Consider the following 18,519-nt stretch of genomic DNA (forward strand, 5'->3'; position numbering starts at 1 on the left):
GCATCACAAACCTATCAGCCAAATTACCACTTACTTTAATGAATGATAGGACCACAGTATAACACATCCATTCACCAGTCTTATCGAAAAAGGAAGTAGGCCTACACACACACACACACACACACAGGAGGAGGGCGATACAGACGAAGACCGTCCATTCTCCGAGCATCAATCAGGGGAATTGGCAGCCCTTGTTGAGCTGCTACTCCGGGGGTCCTGATTTCACAGCCAGCCTCCGTCACTACTGCGTCAGCACTGATGAGCTCAGCGTTACCGGTAGGGAGGGGGGGGAGTTGGTGAACAGAGGGAGAGAGAGAGAGAGAGAGAGAGAGAGAGAGAGAGAGAAAACAAGGAGAGAGAGAGAGATGGAGAGAGAGAGAGGGAGGGAGGGAGGGAGAAGAAACGGGGTGTTGCCGCCTCTGAGACTCACTCGAGCATCACAGAGTAGCAGCAGCACGGTGAGGACGGAGCATCCCTCCATATCCTTCTCTCTGGGGAAAACAAGGCGGCTTTATTCCATTATTGAAGACGTACAGAACCCTTTACATTATTAAACCGAATCAAAGCCGAGATATTGTGGAGATACGCCGCAGCGTCGTCATCGGGAGAGATAGTTCACCGCCGGAGAGAAGAGAGAGAGAGAGAGAGAGAGAGAGAGAGAGAGAGAGCTTGGTGTGAACGCAGAAGGGACCGTTTCAGCACCTTGGACAGCGAACATGGCTCCAATGGTGGAGGAAGGAGCTCAGCTCGGTGAGTGGGACCGCTTTCATTCATTCAAAAACCACACAGGTGTTAATGTGTGAGGTTGTTGGTGGTAGCCTCGGGCTTGTTAATCTTCAGAGAGTAAAGTTATTCATTACACTTGACTTGTCTCAAAAGTATTAGCTGGCATTATTAGTACAAATTAGCAAAAAGCGAATGTATTTTCAATATAATTTATTGTTTCTGTTTTTTAGAAATAAGGACAGTACAGGTATGTTAGAGAAGCCTATTCTATGTTAAAAAATACTCGAATGAAAGTGAATGGCTTTATCCAGTGTGTTGCTCAGGGGTGTGTCTAAAGGGGGTGGCACTGGGTGCCACCAACCCCCCTAACGCCATTTGGGCTAGAGTAGTGTCAATCTCACAATGCCCAACGCCATTGGATAAGAGCGCTGTCGATCGCTGCCACCCCATGTGGTAAACACACAATGCCCGACGCCATTGGATAAGAGCGCTGTCGATCGCTGCGACCCCATGTGGTAAACACACAATGCCCAACGCCATTGGATAAGAGCGCTGTCAATCGCTGCCACCCCATGTGGTAAACACTGAAATATGGGGTTTGAGAATGTTATCTTAGCGACGTTGGGAATTTTAAGCTGTAGAATGGCCTATATTGCCTAAATTTCTAAGCCAATTTTCAACGCTGCATTTATTTCTGATAGAATTTTCCAATTTCCCCTTATTTCCTCGGTTCCACCCCCCCACCTCATTTTAAATAACATCGCCCCTGTTACCTAACCCACTACTCGCCAGACCTCCAGCCTCCATTTTGCAGCTAGCTTAAATGCGACGGCTAATTATCTGGAAAACTAACCAATAGGGTGGGGGTGACATGTTTTACAATATCAATATTAGCAAAGTTCCTAGTGGACTTGAGTAGGTGTTACTATAGCACAGGTGAGGCCTGGAAAGCACCTGTTTGTTTTCTTTATTTCCTCTCAGTTCAGTGGCTCCCTCACCGCCCTCCCGTTGCCACATCCGTCTGTTTGTTGTTGTTGCCTTGAAAACCACTCCACCCCGGACGCTACGCTGCAATATTAATGAATAGAAAAGGGAGAAAACAGCATGTACATGTGCTGTGGTCTGGAATTGAAATTAGCTTACTATCCCTCCTTATTGAGAGGAAGTCCCTTCAGATTAGTAATAGATGGATTTTATCTATTTTACGGCTATATACACTGAAATTAAATGAATATATAGGTATAATAACCTTTAGTATAATACCATAGGAAATATCAATTACATACAGGACAAGTAGCCTACATGGGTGATTACCCCCACCCCTCGCTCCCTCTTTGTATGGGTGTTAACCTGAGTGCTTTTCCACTGGGCCGCCCTCTTAACTGCAGGAAATGGTGCGCGTTTCCTCCATTCAAATAGACCCTATTAACTCTGGCTGCATGAGAAGGCAGCGTGAATGCGGTCGAGTCACAGTTCAACACCACAAAACAAAGAACTGAAGCATTGAGTGGCGAATAGCCCAGTAGTATGTCTCCAGGGTGACGTTTAAGTGATACCATAGGAGACAAAAGTACCATTGAAAGGAATTAGGTCCCTAAAGTGCTGTTGAGAAAATGTAGGAGGAACAGAAATGAATGTAACACACAACACTATTATTCCATTCCAAAAAAGTCTTTCCTAACCTGTTAACATTATAGGTCTGCGTATCTTTGACTGGCTTGCCATCATAATGATTGTCATGATATCAGATAACAGAAAATAATTGGAGGACATTGGAGTATTTTTTTCTCCATTTGTGCTGTTGCCGAGGTCTTTTTACTTTCTACATTCTGCTTCGGCCATTTTTAGAAACCTTCCATCAAGAAATCAACCAGTCGCGTGATGACGTTATATCGATTTCCCAGCAGTTCATTCCTCCCACCAGCTGTTTCCTGTTGATTTATTGTAGCCATGTTTGGAATATGAACGCAGCACTGACGGCACTTCATCAGGGTTGAACAGATTGCGTTGTTTTCATCTCCATCTGAGTCAAGACTGCAGCCTGCGTCAGTCACACACACAAAATGGATTCAGTAGCCTCAGTGCAACAATAAATATAATCTGTTGTGGTGAACAATTGTTTTATGTGTGACGTGTGGTCAGACATTTTTAATTAAAGTTATTTTCTCCCTCCCTCCACTCTCTCCTCCACAGTGGCAGTGCCAGTAGGTGTCGCTGTGGTGAGCGTCTTCGGCCTCGTCTTCACTGTGTCGGCCTTTGCGTGGATCTGTTGCCAGCGCAAAAACGGCAAATCCCAGAAGACGCCCCCCTACAAGTTTGTGCACATGCTCAAAGGGGTCGACATCTACCCGGAGAGCCTCAGCGGCAAGAAGAAGTTTGCCGCGCCCGCCGCAACAACTAACGACGCCGGTAAAACCGATGTTAACGGAAACTGCCACACTGTGTCGCCGATGAGTCCGACCGGCACTGGTAAGCTGGCGACGAGTCCGAACGGTTCTAGACCGGCTCTGCATCTGGATCTGGAGAAACGGGATCTGAATGGCAACTTCACCACCAAACCGTTTCATCACCACCACCAGAAGGTGCGCAGTTCCCCTGACCTGGAGCTGCCCTCTCCCCACGCGGGGTTCACCCAACCTGGGGTGATGGACCGCCGGGACCTCCCTTCACCATCCAGCGCCCTCTCCAGCCAGGCGCCCACCCCAGCTGTGGACAAGCCCCAGGGAGAGGAGAGGGAGGGCGGACTAGGGACCCTTCACTTCTCCCTGGAATACCAGCCAGAGAGGAAGGCATTCATTGTCCACATCAAGGTACTGTGTGTGTTTAGGTGTGTGTGTCTTTACAATCATTGTTTTGATAGAAATTTGAATAAAAATTGTTTTGACTGATTGATTGATTCGACTTCTTGATCCAGGAAGCCCACGGCCTGACCCCCACCGATGAGCAGTCGCTGACCTCCGACCCTTACATCAAGCTGACCCTGCTGCCGGAGAAAAAGCACCGGGTGAAGACCAGAGTCCTGAGGAAGACTCTGGACCCCGCCTTTGACGAGACCTTCAGCTTCTACGGGATCCCTCTGGCCCGAGTGTCGGAGTTGGCCCTCCACTTCATGGTGCTGAGCTTCGACAGGTTCTCCCGCGATGAGGTCATTGGAGAGACCCTTGTACCCTTGTCTGGGATCGACTTGTCGGAGGGGCGCGTCCTGATGAGCCGAGAGATCATCAAGAAGAATATCAAGGTAAGATCTCGATCAATTTGGATGTTTGAACCCTTTAAATTCAGGATTTATGTCTTGCTTTTCACATCGTTTTTGTTATCAGTTATCAATTTTCTTTGAGCGCAAGTCACACACGGTGTTTTAAAATTATTTTACAGCTTGAAACATTTTTATTTTATATAACAAACAGTCAAACTAAAAATCACCGTAAAACTGCTCCAATAATGACTCATCATTATCCTCCATAACTTGAAGGAATTCACTTTCATCGTATCTCTCACTAATAAGGTTAGAAAAGTGTTGGATATAGCCAATAGGATAGGAAGTGAATCTGTAGCTGTCTGTTGAGACAGACAGACAAGATCTGATTATGGATCTGAAAGCTGATACTGAGGTCTGGTGTGGCTCTTCAGCGGACTGCTACGAGTTTGGATGCGTGAAAGCCTTTGCTGTTTCACTTGTTATTGGACTTATCAGTTTTTCCTTCAGTTTATTATCCACTTTTACGGATTTTGCCTAATTCCTAAAGAGAGCTGATTAGTCTGAAATCCTTAAAATATGTAATTTACTGTATCTGACCAATGCATTTAACAGCTGGAATAGATGTGATATGACATGTTCCCTCTCAAAATACGTCAGAAAACAAGGCTCAGACCATTGAATAATATGAATTAATGATGGTTAATTAGTGTTTCATTTAGTCAAGCTCTTTGAAATCCATCGGAGAATTAAAGGGAAAGAGAATCCCATGGATATTTTAACATTCCCAGTAGTGTATTGAATAGATGGAGAGAGTGATATCCACACCACACCATTATGGATCTATGGGCTGGTGGTCAATAGACTTCTTCTGTTCCTGGCAACAAATGTACTTTAGCTCATTTCCAGTATTTCCTTTTAGAGGATTTTCCTGTACTTAAGTATCAGAACCAGTTGTTGAGATGTGGGCTGATATGCTGTGCTGCTGTACTGTGACAGAAAATACCCAAGAGTATGTATATTTCCTGAAAAGGCCATTGGACCAAACTTGGATTATGGCAGCAGGCAGGGTTGGCTGGTGAACTGAAACGATGGATTGTAAGATGATATATGTATCCTTATCTGTCTGTGGTCTGGTATACAGCAGCGCTCTATAGATTGGTACTAGATGGTTTGGCTGTACATGATCATTTGTCCATTTGCAGATGGAATGTGAGATGATATCAATGTAATTATAGGTTTGTGGGCTAATATTCTGCAGAGCTCTGCTTTAATGGAAGCACCGTGCCTACCGGGTGGGAGAGGACATGTTCACACTAGGGATGTCAATAATTAACCGTTAACCGATATTAAGCATTTTAACCGATTAACGCTATCTGTTAAAACAGTTAAAAGAAATATGAATAATTAATTTAAAAAGCTGAGCGGCTCAGAGGAGCGGCTCGTCACTTTAAGGAGAAAAAGCTGGTCCACCTTAACAGCCCACCTTAAGAGGCGGAGTCGGAGTTGCAGGATACAGGAAGTTGGCTCCGGTCTCTGGCTGTAGTTTCGTAGCATTTATTCACCGACAAATAAACTGTACACTCAATGCTACACCTACGTTCACAGCTATAACGCCACCAACAACCTCACACTCAACGCCAACACACACACACAGTCTGTTGGAAACTCACTAAAGTTACGCAGACTACGTGTGCGGCGGCGAGCACGAAGCCTCCGGCAATGCTAGAGCTGCTAACGTAGCACAAACACACACACTGTTTGTCGGAGACTCGCTATCGTTAATCCGGGCAGACACACAGCTGACAACCTGCTAAACTAAACTAAATGTGTGGTGGAGACTTTTACTGGGCTGCATGTCCGCGACACTACACGCAGCATCGTAGCTGCTAAGTTAACGCTCCCGGACGGTGAACTGGAGACTCCCGTTAACAAATATCTGTTGTGCTCCTGCAGCTGGTACACCGCTGCATGCGAGGCACAAATCTTGTCAGTTAATAATCGGTTAACGAGGGTCAGTTATCGGTTAAATTTTTTTTTCAAAATTAGCATCCCTAATTCACACAAATCTGTACCTTCCCAGGAGGGATGTGAGCTATCTGTAATATCTTTAAAGATCTCCGATAGATGTAGTACTCCAGTGGAGTGCTGGGATGTGTGACTCGGATTCTGAGAAACGTAAAAAGTTTCGTTCCCCCCCTGCAGAGCTCCCTCTGTATCATCAAGAGGATAATATTTCTTAAACTATGTTGTGCTGGCTCTGTCCAGGCTCAGACTTTATCTTTCCAATTCCATTTCTCGTTTGCGTCCCAGGAGAGACAAATCTCATAAGCCTCTGCTGCAGGGAGGAGTCGGCTGTGTCTTTTTTACTGCACTCAACAGAAAATTAGTTTTATAATCCATGATATTGCTCTGCAGTGGGAATTCGTCTTCTGGATTCTTTTGTGTAATTTCATAAAAGAGAAAAGGGCTTGGCCTAGATGTTTACTGTGTATATCAGCAGTACTTATTCTTTAAAGAGAACATAGTTCATCTGCATTAGAAAGAGATCCACTTTAAATACAAGTGCAAACAACCTCCATTTTTTGATGGATTGAGAACAGGGCTTTATATAGTGCGAAAAAAAACAAAGAATTAAATAGAATTCACTCATATTACATCCAGTATTTAATATCTTCACGTATGCAATGAGGATTATTTTTTTTTGGCTGAATTCTCTCTATTGTTCTCTCTGATTAGAAGCAGCCCTTTCCTAACAGGGTGGTGGCTCTCTTTGTCTGCATGGCATAGATTTTGTCTCGCTGCTTTGTGTGGGTGACTGTGTGTGTGTGTGTGTGTGTGTGTGTGTGTGTGTGTGTGCAGACAGCAGGAATCAATACATCATGTCTCAAGCAGCCATCGCCCTGTTTTCACCCTGGATGACGACAAAAACATTAGAATAGAGTAGTTTAATGTTTATCTATAATAAAGCTACAATATCCCAAGAGGGATGATATTGAAACACATCTACAGAACATCAGGTCAGGGGGTTAGAAGTCGTCTTTGTCTTTGTGCTATACTTCTCATCGCCATGGCAACCATGAGGAAAGGCGTCACATCCCGTTAGGTGTGATCGCGCCAATCCGAGGCGACAACTCTCCTGGGTGCGGATACGGACATGACACAAATGTAGGGCAGAATAGGGGAGCTTCTCCTCCATCACACGTCGGTGCTAGTTAAGATATGAGAACACACCCTGTAAGCAGGTGGTGATTATTTAGTTGACAGCCGTTTAATCGTCGGCACTAACACCATTTGGAGCAGCTGCAGGTTTCACCACAACGTTGATTTTAGTAGCTAATTATTTGCAAAGTTAATTATTAATGCATAGATTTAGCCAATAGTCACACCCTGTTAGATGTTCCTGAATGCATGTGTATGCATTCTTTTGTTAATTTGACCTAATAAAATGTGTTTAATCGTGAATATATTGATGTATTAACGGCAATACTTCATTGCTTGGGCTGTCAATTGATTAATTAATTAATTTAATTTGGGGCGGGTGGGGCTTTTATGCCTTTATTTGACAGAGAAAGTGATAGTCATGAAAGGAGGTGAGAGAGGGGACGACATGCAGCAAAGGGCCACGGGTTGGATTTGAATTAAAATATTTAATCGCAATTAATTGCATGATTGTCCATGATTAATCATGATTACTAATTTTTTTCTAGCACTGCTTTTGTTCAGACTGCTTCATTTCCTGTTTGCTTATATACCCAGCGTGAGGCTGATGTGAACTTGTGTGGGTGAGAATGAGCTGTAAGGTCCTGGTGTCATGTTTACTGTTGAAATATGTGGAGGTGAAAAGTCTTTTAGAAAGACTTATTTGGGTGCATAATAGAGGATCGTCAGCAAACTGTAGCACATGTCCTATTAATTCCGGGAGGTAGACACCCTCCACATTTACACTCTGTGTCTTTATAATCTGCTGCAGCATAACATATTTATCTTACATTAAGATTGCACTCAGAATCTGCCTTTTTATGATATATTAGGGCTGTCAATCAATTAAAATATTTAATCGCAATTAATCGCATGATTGTCCATAGTTAATTGCGCATTTCTTATCTGTTCAAAATGTAGCTTAAAGGGAGATTTATCAAGTATTTAATACTCTTATCAACATGGGAGTGGACAAATATGCTGCTTTATGCAAATGTATGTATATATTTATTATTGAAAATCACTTACCAACTCATAACAATGACAACTACCCTCACAGGTACTGCATTTAGCATAAAAAATATGCTCAAATCATAACATGGCAAACTGCAACCCAACAGGCAACAACAGCTGTCAGTGTGTCAGTGTGCTGACTTGACTATGACTTGCCCCGAAACTGCATGTGATTATCATAAAGTGGGCATCTGTAAAGGGGAGACTCGTGGGTACTCATAGAACCCATTTACATTCACATATCTAGAGGGCAGAGGTCAAGGGACCCCTTTGAAAATGGCCATGACAGTTTTTCCTAACCAAAATTTAGCGTAAGTTTGGAGTGTTATTTAGCCTCCTTCGCGACAAGCTAGTATGACATGATTGGTATCGATGGATTCTTTAGGTGTTTTTAGTTTCACATGATACCAGTATCTTCACTCTAGCTTTAGAACTGCGCACGCTACACCCTCTGAAAGATCGATTGCGTTAAAGAAATTAGTGATTAAAATGATTTTGTGTGGAAGGTTCTCTCTAAAAGAGAGAAAAAAAACTGTTTTGGCTTGTTTGGTCTGCTGCCTTAAATATGTTTGGGTGCCAGTTCACATCTGAGAAACATGTCTGAAAGTCTCTGTCTCCCTCCACACTTTGCCATCACCTTTTTGTTTTATCCGTTCACCCCTACTCTGTCGCCCATTCACCTCTCCCCTGTCTCTCCACAGAAGTCCTCAGGCCGAGGCGAGCTGCTGCTCTCCCTGTGCTACCAGTCCACCACCAACACTCTGACCGTGGTCGTCCTCAAAGCTCGCCATCTGCCCAAGACTGAAAACAACGGACCCACAGGTGAATACACTTTTAACAGAACCTTTCAAAAATGCAATACTTCCTTCACATAAACATAAACAAAATTAGACCAAAATCATTTTCCCCTTCCTGCCGGCAGCCCAGACTACTTTGGATGCTGTGATAGTTGCCATAATGACACCGCCTCCGCACTGAAGTAATCTGATCAGGATGTGATAGAGAGCACTTTAGTGACAAGCACACACACACACACACACACACACTAAGTGTTTACACAACCAGCCTCTTTTGTCCTCATCACTAACATCCATCATTTCCGCTCTATCGATCGCCATATCGATCTGGCTTTGGAATAATATGCCACTCTGCAACCGCTACAGGGATTTTCACCATGCCTTTTTTTTTTTTTGCTTTTGTCCTCACTTTGTCCATTCTTCTCCTCTAGATCCGTACGTCAAGGTGAACATGTACCAAGGGAAGAAGCGCGTGTGCAAGAAGAAGACCCACGTGAAGAAGTGCTCCCCCAACCCGGTCTTCAACGAGCTCTTTGTCTTTGATCTGCCCTCCGACGAGGGCCTGAGGGACACCAGCGTGGAGCTGCTGCTGATGGACTCCGATACGGGCAACTCGCGCTGCCCCAACACTGTCCTCGGGCGCCTGGTGCTGGGCACGTCGGTGGCGGGCACGCCCGGCGAGCACTGGAGGGAGATCTGCGACCACCCGCGTCGCCAGATCGCCAAGTGGCACGGCCTGTCGGAGGATTAGAACGCCGGGGTGGGGTGTGTTGGTGGATTCTGTCGTCAATGTCCGAGTCCGATCTGGTCCAACCAAGGGGAGATATGGAGTGAGGATGGGCGGGATTTTTACCGTCCTGCTAGCCAGTACCCATTGGACTTTCAGTGAGGGCGGGTGGGAAGCAAGGGGGTGGGGGGGGCTTTGGTGTTTGTGGGGAGGGCCATTTGAAGTGATGTCATCATTCAATCAATCATTCAATCACTTATCTTTGAAGTTATCGGGGTTCAGCGGGGGAGGGCGGGGCATGACAAAGGGAACCCCATAGCTTGAAATGATCCCAAAGACTGTCACCGAAAATCACCTGGTAACATGCAACACCATCTCCATGGCAACAACCAGTCGTCACTGTAACCGTGTGCAGTGCAGAATGTCTTAAATGTCGCTATTACTCTTCTTCTTTTCTTCCTCTGCTCCCTCTTCTTCTTCTTCTTCTTCTTCTCTTTCTTCGGCTCTTCCTCCTATAAATAGTAACCTAATCCATCGTACGAAAACCAGAATGAACCGCATCTGACAACGCTGTAAAAAATGTGGATTATTAAAAGTTTATTTTATAACGACAATGTTTTTCTTCATAAAAGATGTAGATTGTTTTTATTTACGTTCTCGTTTTGTACTCTTATGGTTGATTTGTTGAACATGTTTTGTAACTATAAGTGGTATTTCATATATGATTACTTATTAAGTACAAGAAAAGCCTAAATTAGGTGGTTTGAGAAAAAAGCCTGGAACAGACTGAGTGCACTGGGGACAGTTAACTGTGGATGCATTTATGTGTGTGTGTGTGTGTGTGTGTGTGTGCGTGTGTGTGTGTGTGTGTGTGTGTGTGTTTCGATATGAGACTGCTTGTACTGAAGCGACTGTGTGTGTGTGTGTGTGTGTGTGTGTGTGTGTGTGAGCCACATAATGTTTACTGTAGGTGTTTAGTCCCCCTTACTGTGAGCACAAAGACAGCTGAAATGTAAATGTATGTACCTTACTATAAAATATGGCAAGATCTGAGAAAAAGCAATGAGTTTGAAGTATTTATTTAACGAGTATGTGAAGTTAATTGTGCGTGTGTGTATTCAGAAGTACAATGTAACCACTAGAAGCATTTTAGCTCTTTAAAGGGTTAATGGACTAAATTAAGGTTAAGCTCTTTTTATTATCTTCACATCCAACAGCTCCGTCGTTCTATCCAAGTTAAAAGCCTCTTTTAATATTATAATACTACAATACATAGCGTGTGTGTGTGTGTGCGTGTGTGTGCGTGTGTGTGTGTTGACGTGTTGGTGTGTGCGTCCTCACCTCAAGCACCCTGGGGATGACATCATCGGGCCCCTTTCCAAGTCTGATGATGTAATAACTGCTGAGTGGCTAAGTGCTCCTGGATGAAGTCATCATGTCGGTATTTAATATTGCTAAGTGGTTTGGTGGGGGTGGGCACCTGGCTCAGCATGCTTTCTCTCTTTCTTTCTTTCTCCCTTTCTTTGTTTCTTTCTTGCTTGCTTGCTTTCTTTCTTGCTTGCTTTCTTTCTCTGTTGCTTGCTTTCTTGCTTGCTTTCTTTGTTTCTTGCTTTCTTTCTTTCTTTCTTGCTTGCTTTCTTGCTTTCTTGCTTTTTCTTTCTTTCCTGTTTGCTTTCTTTCTTGCTTTCTTTCTTTCTTTCTTGCTTTCTTTCTTGCTTTCTTTCTTGGTTTCTTTCTCTGTTGCTTGCTTTCTTGCTTTCTTTCTTTGTTTTGTGGCTTTCTTTCTTTCCTGTTTGCTTTCTTTCTTGCTTTCTTTCTTGCTTGCTTTCTTTCTTGCTTTTTTCTTTCTTTCTTTCTTTCTTTCTTTCCTGCTTGCAATTTGTTTTCTTTATTTCTTGCTTGCTTTCTTTCTTGTTTTCTTTTCTTGCTTTCTTTATTTCTCTCTTGCTTTCTTTCTTTTTCGCTTGCTTGCCTTTCTTTTCTTTCACAAAAATATGAAAATATAAAACTTCATAACCTCTCTCCTCCAGTGTCTTACACAGAGTTACATCATGTATTTGCTAGTGAAGCCTCTGGAGAAGCCTCTGGAGAAGCCTCTGGAGAAGCGGGATGTTCTGTCACTCTGCCTGTCCTCAGTGGTTCTGACCTGGGACTCTCCCGGCTCCTGGGAGGTCGCTCTCTCTGAGACGGCTTTCTATTTTTAAACCTCTGCTGTCATCTTTGAAGCCATTAAAATAGACCTGTGCAACGTGCAGCATCCGTACCATCACCCCTACCCCCACACACACACACACGCACACTCCTCACCTCCTCTAGCTAACCAATCACGATGAAGCCATGTAGCCGAGGCTCTAATGGGAGCAGTTATTGTCCTGAACTTGTTCAAGGACATTTTGAAAAGTGCTTGCAATCTCGAGAAAATTACGTTTGTAGAAACACCCCCCACACTTCTTTCTTTTTAAAGTTGTTCAGACGTATTGAGTTGCAAACAATTCCTCCCAACCATTTGTCCAAACAGACCCAAAATTATACTTCTTTATGTCTGTCCATCTGTCATTCACTAAATCCCATAATAATTGGTTTTATGTTGAGAGAATTGGGCAACAGAAGAATAGAGTGAGGATGAAATGTTGGTATGAAAAGAAGACGAAAAAAAGACTGAATCAATAAAAAACTATATCTGCCCCCCCGAACAAAAGATGACAATAATAATAGTGCGAAAGAGAGGTTTTTATTTTGATAGCGAATATCAGTTCCATTATGCCCAAACAATGTTTGTTTTTTTATTCCATTCAGTGAAGCAAGGCTTCATTTTTATTTTGCTTTTTGTTTTCATTGCATTGATTTAAGAGTCAGACAGTCAGACAGTGCAAGGACGACAGCCTCATCAGCCTCTCTGAACCACTTACTCAGCCAGACATACGAATTCACGTCCTTCACATTTCACAGTTATTTCATAGCTGCTCGAGAAAAACTGGTGCAGCTGCAAAGACGACTGCATGTGGATGAACAGCATATGCTCAGTGAGCGTATTAGTGTGCATTGACAGTTGGCCGAGTACCGCAGTTTGCGGTTAGTCCCTATGGATCTAATCAAAGAACCAGACCCTTGACCTCCTCAATAGGCTACAATCTTCAGTACTATAGAAACACACACACATTCGTGCCCTCATGTACATCAATATGTAACCTGTCTAGATCCTAACATCTGTCCCAGTGAGGTCAAGTCAGTCTGATACAGAGAGACAGGTACAGAAATCCAATCACTAACAGCAGAGTGTGTGTGTGTCTGCATAGAATACAGAGCAGGCCGTGAGTGTGTGTGTGCGTGCATGTGATTGTGTAGAAGAGGGTGATTTGTCCTCATTAGGGAACTTCTGGGAGAGCACATAAAACAAATTAGATATCTCTGTTCTTCTTATTAATGCCATTCATCACCAACATTAATCATCCTGCTCTTTTTTATGCCGCTCATGTTTTTTAGAGATAAAAGGAAAAAGACGCATCGCTGTTAATGACCACAAAAAGCTAGATTTTTGGCGAATTAGAGACTCGACGCAGGGGGATTCAAAGAGAGAGGAAATATTACATCTGAACTGGGCTGCACTAGCTATTTGTAAATTCATTACTTTCTGTGTAAAGTCTTTCCCAAATTCTTCCTCAACTAGCTAGTTTCAAACTGGACTAAACTGATATAAAGATATAGATGTCTTGGCTATAGACTTTAGTAATGTGCAAATCGGTTGCCAGGAAACATTTGTAGCGCACTTCAATCAAGGGCAATGGTCAGTGTAGACAAGGAGTCACTGTAAAGCATGATGAGCTGTAACTGTCACTGTGGGAAGCTAAATGATGCCCTTTAGGCATTTATCCTGATGCTATTAGCATGACGTTTTCTCAACCCAGTCGCCAGAAAAAAGTGTTGGCATTTTACGCTTCTGCATATCACGGATACGTTGAATGGCAATTTTTTAGAACCAAAAATATGTTTCTTTAAAGGTCCCATATTGTAAAAAGTGAGGTTTTCAGGTATTTTACATTATAAAGCAGGTTTAAGTGTGATATAAATACTGTTAAACTATCAAAAGTAAATTGATAAATGTGTCCCAGTTTATTTCCTGTTACAGTGCATGTGAATGATATCAGCTGACAGGAAGTAAACATGGACCCAAACTGTTGCCTAGCAACGCAATTCCATTGCAATTCCATTGAAATGCACTAAAACGGAGGGTAAATATAGGTATATTCAGGCAGACAGTACAAGGAAAGTAATGTGTTTTTTGAACATTAAAGTATGTAAACATGTTCTATTAGAAACACAAAATACAAGTATGAACCCTGAAAATTAGCACGATATGTGACCTTTAATACGTTTCATATCTGCATCGTATGGCGCTTGCAGAAACGCACAATGCCACGTGGTTAACGCTGACTAGGTTTAGGCAACAAAACTAGGCTACTTGGTTAAGATTAATAATAAGATAATAATGTAACAAAGTAACTAGCGTAAATAAATAACAACCACCCTTAGAGGACTTTCTTACGTAACATTACGTAACAAGTGCAACAACGTTACGTATCAAGCTGAAAGTCAACATTGACTCCTGGTTTCACATGGGACACAAACCGTGGCCTCCTCGGTGAAAGTCCTGTGTTTGATTGACTCATCGCGCTACCCCTCGGTGGACTTTCTCATTTCTTATACATTATTATACTACATAAGTTTCAATAACGATCGCTCGATATACTTACTTCACTTGCTCTGATCGAATCGGTGGGCTACCTCCGGGTCTGAGATCTGAAGCCAATGCTGAAGTGTCTTAAACTTGCATTCTTTCTAATAGCCAGCAGGGGGGGCGACTCCTCTGGTTGGTCTGATTATTAATATTGATTATATACGTAGAAGTCTATGAGAAAATGAGCCTACTTCTCACTTGATTTATTACCTCAGTAAACATTGTAAACATGAGTATATGGTCTCAATCGTTAGTTTCAAGTCTCCTTCAATACAGCATGATGTTCATTTAGTAAATTATGGTCCCATTTAGAATCAAATAGACCATAAAGCAGGGGATGCTTTAGGGCGTGGCTACCTTGTGATTGACAGGTCGCTACCACAGCGTTGTCCGGTCTAGGAGTTGTCCGTGTTTTCGTCTTAGAACTTTAACCCTTTCACAGTGTGTTTTTAGTTCATGAATGTTAGTTGTAACATTTTGGTTCCTTAAAAGTGTCTTATTCAAGATGCCGACAGCGAAAAACCAAGATGGCAAAAAAAAAAAATGCTAAACTCGAAGCTTAATATCGGCCCTCCACAAACCAATGGGCGACGTCACGGTGACTACGTCCACTTCTTATGTACAGTCTGGACCGAATGTAAAACCGTCACCGTATCCGTGGTTCGCAGAATCGTAAAATGTCCACATTTTTTCCTGGCGACTGGGCTGCATTTTCTACTTTTGTATTTTGGTGTTGTTTTGATGCATTGTAATTTAAAGACATAACCAGTTTGCATCTTTACTAAAAGCATTTTGATGAAGTGTCAGGTCAAATATGTTGACCATAATTCATAGCGCCTCTTTCATGGCTCCTGGTGTCTGAAATGTGCCACAAAATAGATTGGGGGAAGTGATGGAAATGAGGACAGGGAAGTCTTCAAAGTGAGACTGCGGGAGAGAAGGAGGAGGGGGAGGATGGACGGCCGGAGGGAGGGAGGAGGAGGTGAGATGAGAGTCAGACAGCCTGACAGGACTGGAGGGAGGTGTGGAGAGGGATGACACAGCGCCGTGTTGAGAAATGAAGTATGGGGAAGGGGAAAAGTTAGGTGGGGATGCAGTGAGATGAGTCGGTGACTAGCTGATTTGCAGGCGTCATCTGAGGGTCATTAAACAACAGCAAGGAAATGAACAGGCTGAATGACTGAGACCTAAACCGGATGACTTTCAGCGTAAAGTTGAAGGACTAAAAAAGTCAAACTCAGCTCGATTTTACAATCAACTAATATATTTATAAATGTATGCATGGTGTGATAAATTAAACACTCACCAATACACTGCCAATTATGAATGATTTATTTTTCACCTTAAAGGTCCCATATTGTAAAAAGTGACATTTTCATGGCTTTTATATTATAAAGCAGGTTTAAGTTCTATATAAATACTTTGAAAGTATCGAAACACTTAATCCACAGAGAAATACACACAGCCTGTATTCAGAAACTGAGATTTTGAAACAAGCTGTCAGGATTTCTGTCCATTTGTGATGTCACAAATCTACAATATTTAGACCATTTCACAGTTTTAAGCGTAAACATTCTAAATGGGTCCCAGTTTATTTCCTGTTGCAGTGTATGTGAATGACATCAGCTGACAGGAAGTAAAACATGGACCCAAGCTGTTGCCTAGCAACACAATTCTATTGCAATTCTGTTGAAATGTACTAAAACGGAGCGTTTCAGACAGAGGGTAAATACAGGTATATTCAAGCAGACAGTATGAGGAAAATAAAGTTTTTTTAAACATTAAAGCATGTAAACATGTTCTATTAGAACCCAGAATAAAAGTGTGGAACTGAAAATGAGCATGATATGGGACCTTTAATATAAATATAAATATAAATGATAATTTATCAACTCAATCTTTCTTGTAATGATTATTACATCTTTATTTGTGCCATAAGGTTGTGTTCATCATATTTCATCTTCTATCAGTTATTACCATAATGTGCTGACACATTTCCTTATGCTACATGGTTTCTAATAAACATCTGTTACCAAATAAAAATCTGTTTTTCTTTTTGCGTCTCAAATATTGAGTTGCCAAAGTGTCTTTAATTTTCTCAACAAGAGCCTCTTAGTTATATAATGGAAAGCATGGGTTTGGTGACAGTATTTTTCAGATATTTCATTTCATGTAACCCCCTCAAGGCCGCCCTATTGGTGGTGACAGCAGAGGAGAAATAAAAAGGAACGACTGACGCCGTAGAGAAGTGACATGTTGTATTTATATAACCTGTTATCGGTGTTGTATCTTTACCTGAGGCGCACTGTACAAACGCACCGAGGACAGATGGCGAGGAAAGAGCAGTAGAGAGTGAGAGAGAAGGAGAAAGCATATGTGTGGTGACGAAATTTCAGAGCCGCCAGTGAATTATTAATGGAGACAACATCCTCACATAAGATTCCGTATTAGAAAGCTGGTTTCAAACGGTCATTGCTCACACTCACAGAGGGTCAGAGGGGAGGTTACGTGGAGTATATACTGTAAGACAGCGACTACAGATAAAGTCACCGCTACCTGTAGCTGTGTTTTTACCTTGAGCTCAATTGGACAGAAAAAAAGGACCACGAAAAGGACGTGTAGTCTTACCTTTTAAACATGGCAACCATAATATGTGATACATATTGTAGGTGTCTCTACGTGATTTCCGTTCACAACTCCTAGTTATAATGTTGATTTTTTTTAATTGTAACCTTTTTGGTCGCCTAAAAATATCTTATTCAGCGTTTGGTTGTACTTAGCTCCACCCCTCTTGTGTCACTTCTGGTTCCAAAAAAACAAGAAAACGCCGAACTCGAGGCTTCAAAATGGCAGTCCACAAACCAATGGGTGACATCACGGTCTATGACTAAAACCCAGGACCGTCTTTCTGTGAGGCAAAAACTGCCGACCACTGTGCTACCTGTCTATATTGTCTATTATTTAATTGATTTACTTTTTTTGTCAGAATGAGGCGTGATTCGATCTTTGGTGAAAAGTCAATAAGGAGGTTCTTTGGTCTCACATTTTGCCTTTATTCCTTTTCCATGAAATGACTCTTTAACATCTACAGAGTCTAATCACCAAAGCTGTTAAACTCACTGACTTGAAATTGATTACTCCTTATTGAAACCACTACAGGTATACAATATAAATATGTGGTAATATTGCTCCTTCCTGTTCACATTAGTAATGATTTAGATGTTTTGCCCTGTGCTCTGCTACCTCCACTGTAAGATTCAACCCTCTCTGACTCACAGTCATTACTGTTGTGTCCTCGAGAGCCGTTCTAATCTGACAGTGTGCTCCTCTATAAAGCCATCCGTCTGTCTGTCTCTCTGTCTGTCTGTCTGTCTGTCCCCAATGCACCGAGGAATAGAAGGGATGAGTCATCGAGGAAATGACCTTCACACAGACAGATAATTAAACAAGTTTTACTGAGACCTTTACGTTTGGCACACACACACACACACACGCACACACACACGCACGCACACACGCACACACACACACACACACACACACACACACACACACACAGGGGAGCATTCAGCACGTACTTGTATACCATTACACATACAGTATACACACAAAAGAAATGTTAGTGCATGTTCCAAGCAACCCTGATCACCGACTCTAAAGCGACAATAGCATTAACCATCTGCTACAATCCTGATGCTTGAAGGCAACACACACACACACACACACACACACACACACACACACACAAACACACACACACTAATGAGCTCATTTTAATGGGGACTGAAGGCTGCCTATTAGTCCGGTTGTGAGAGCACAGAGAAATAGGGGTTGAAGGCATTAGACAGGAAAACGCTGGCATTGGTTCATGACAGCAAACGATCGCTTTTGGGGAGACACAGTAGCCGCTCAAGAGACGAGACAGTGACAAACAGAATGTCACTGCACATTACTTTACATTAAAGGTCCCATATTGTAAAAAGTGAGATTTTCATGTCTTTTTTATAATAAAGCAGGTTAAAGTGATATACTATACATACTGTGAAAGTATCAAAACACTCAATCCATGGAGAAATACACACGGACCGTATTCAGAAACTGAGATTTTGAAACAAGCTGTCAG

At 42.5% G+C, this 18,519-nt stretch overlaps 1 protein-coding gene and 1 long non-coding RNA gene across 3 annotated transcripts; one reads left to right on the top strand and one right to left on the bottom strand.

Annotated features, from left to right (window-relative positions):
* The first annotated feature begins 370 nt into the window (after nt 1–370).
* Nucleotides 371–10,275, top strand: syt4 (synaptotagmin IV). Its single transcript, XM_037759643.1, has 5 exons — nt 371–750; nt 2,920–3,536; nt 3,641–3,964; nt 8,839–8,959; nt 9,366–10,275. Exons 1-5 carry the CDS (start codon nt 717–719, stop codon nt 9,683–9,685), a joined length of 1,416 nt encoding a protein of 471 aa, XP_037615571.1. The 5' UTR covers nt 371–716; the 3' UTR covers nt 9,686–10,275.
* A 298-nt stretch (nt 10,276–10,573) lies between these two features.
* LOC119482207 lies at nt 10,574–18,149 on the bottom strand. 2 transcript variants are annotated; one of them, XR_005205367.1, is made up of 2 exons: nt 18,131–18,149; nt 10,574–10,666 (listed from the first exon to the last, which is right to left on the bottom strand). It is a non-coding gene; the product is annotated as an uncharacterized LOC119482207 (long non-coding RNA). The 2 variants fall into 2 exon arrangements; XR_005205368.1 differs by having other exon boundaries at nt 18,113–18,149.
* Nucleotides 18,150–18,519: the final 370 nt, after the last annotated feature.

The sequence above is a fragment of the Sebastes umbrosus genome, chromosome 22 (genome assembly GCF_015220745.1).
Source record: "Sebastes umbrosus isolate fSebUmb1 chromosome 22, fSebUmb1.pri, whole genome shotgun sequence".
Taxonomy (NCBI): domain Eukaryota; kingdom Metazoa; phylum Chordata; class Actinopteri; order Perciformes; family Sebastidae; genus Sebastes; species Sebastes umbrosus.

Coding starts and splice junctions, on each gene's coding strand:
- syt4 (XM_037759643.1), top strand. CDS start 717: ATGGCTCCAATGGTGGAGGAAGGAGCTCAGCTCG. Junction 751..2,919: donor GGAGGAAGGAGCTCAGCTCG/GTGAGTGGGACC, acceptor TCTCCTCCACAG/TGGCAGTGCCAGTAGGTGTC. Junction 8,960..9,365: donor TGAAAACAACGGACCCACAG/GTGAATACACTT, acceptor CTTCTCCTCTAG/ATCCGTACGTCAAGGTGAAC.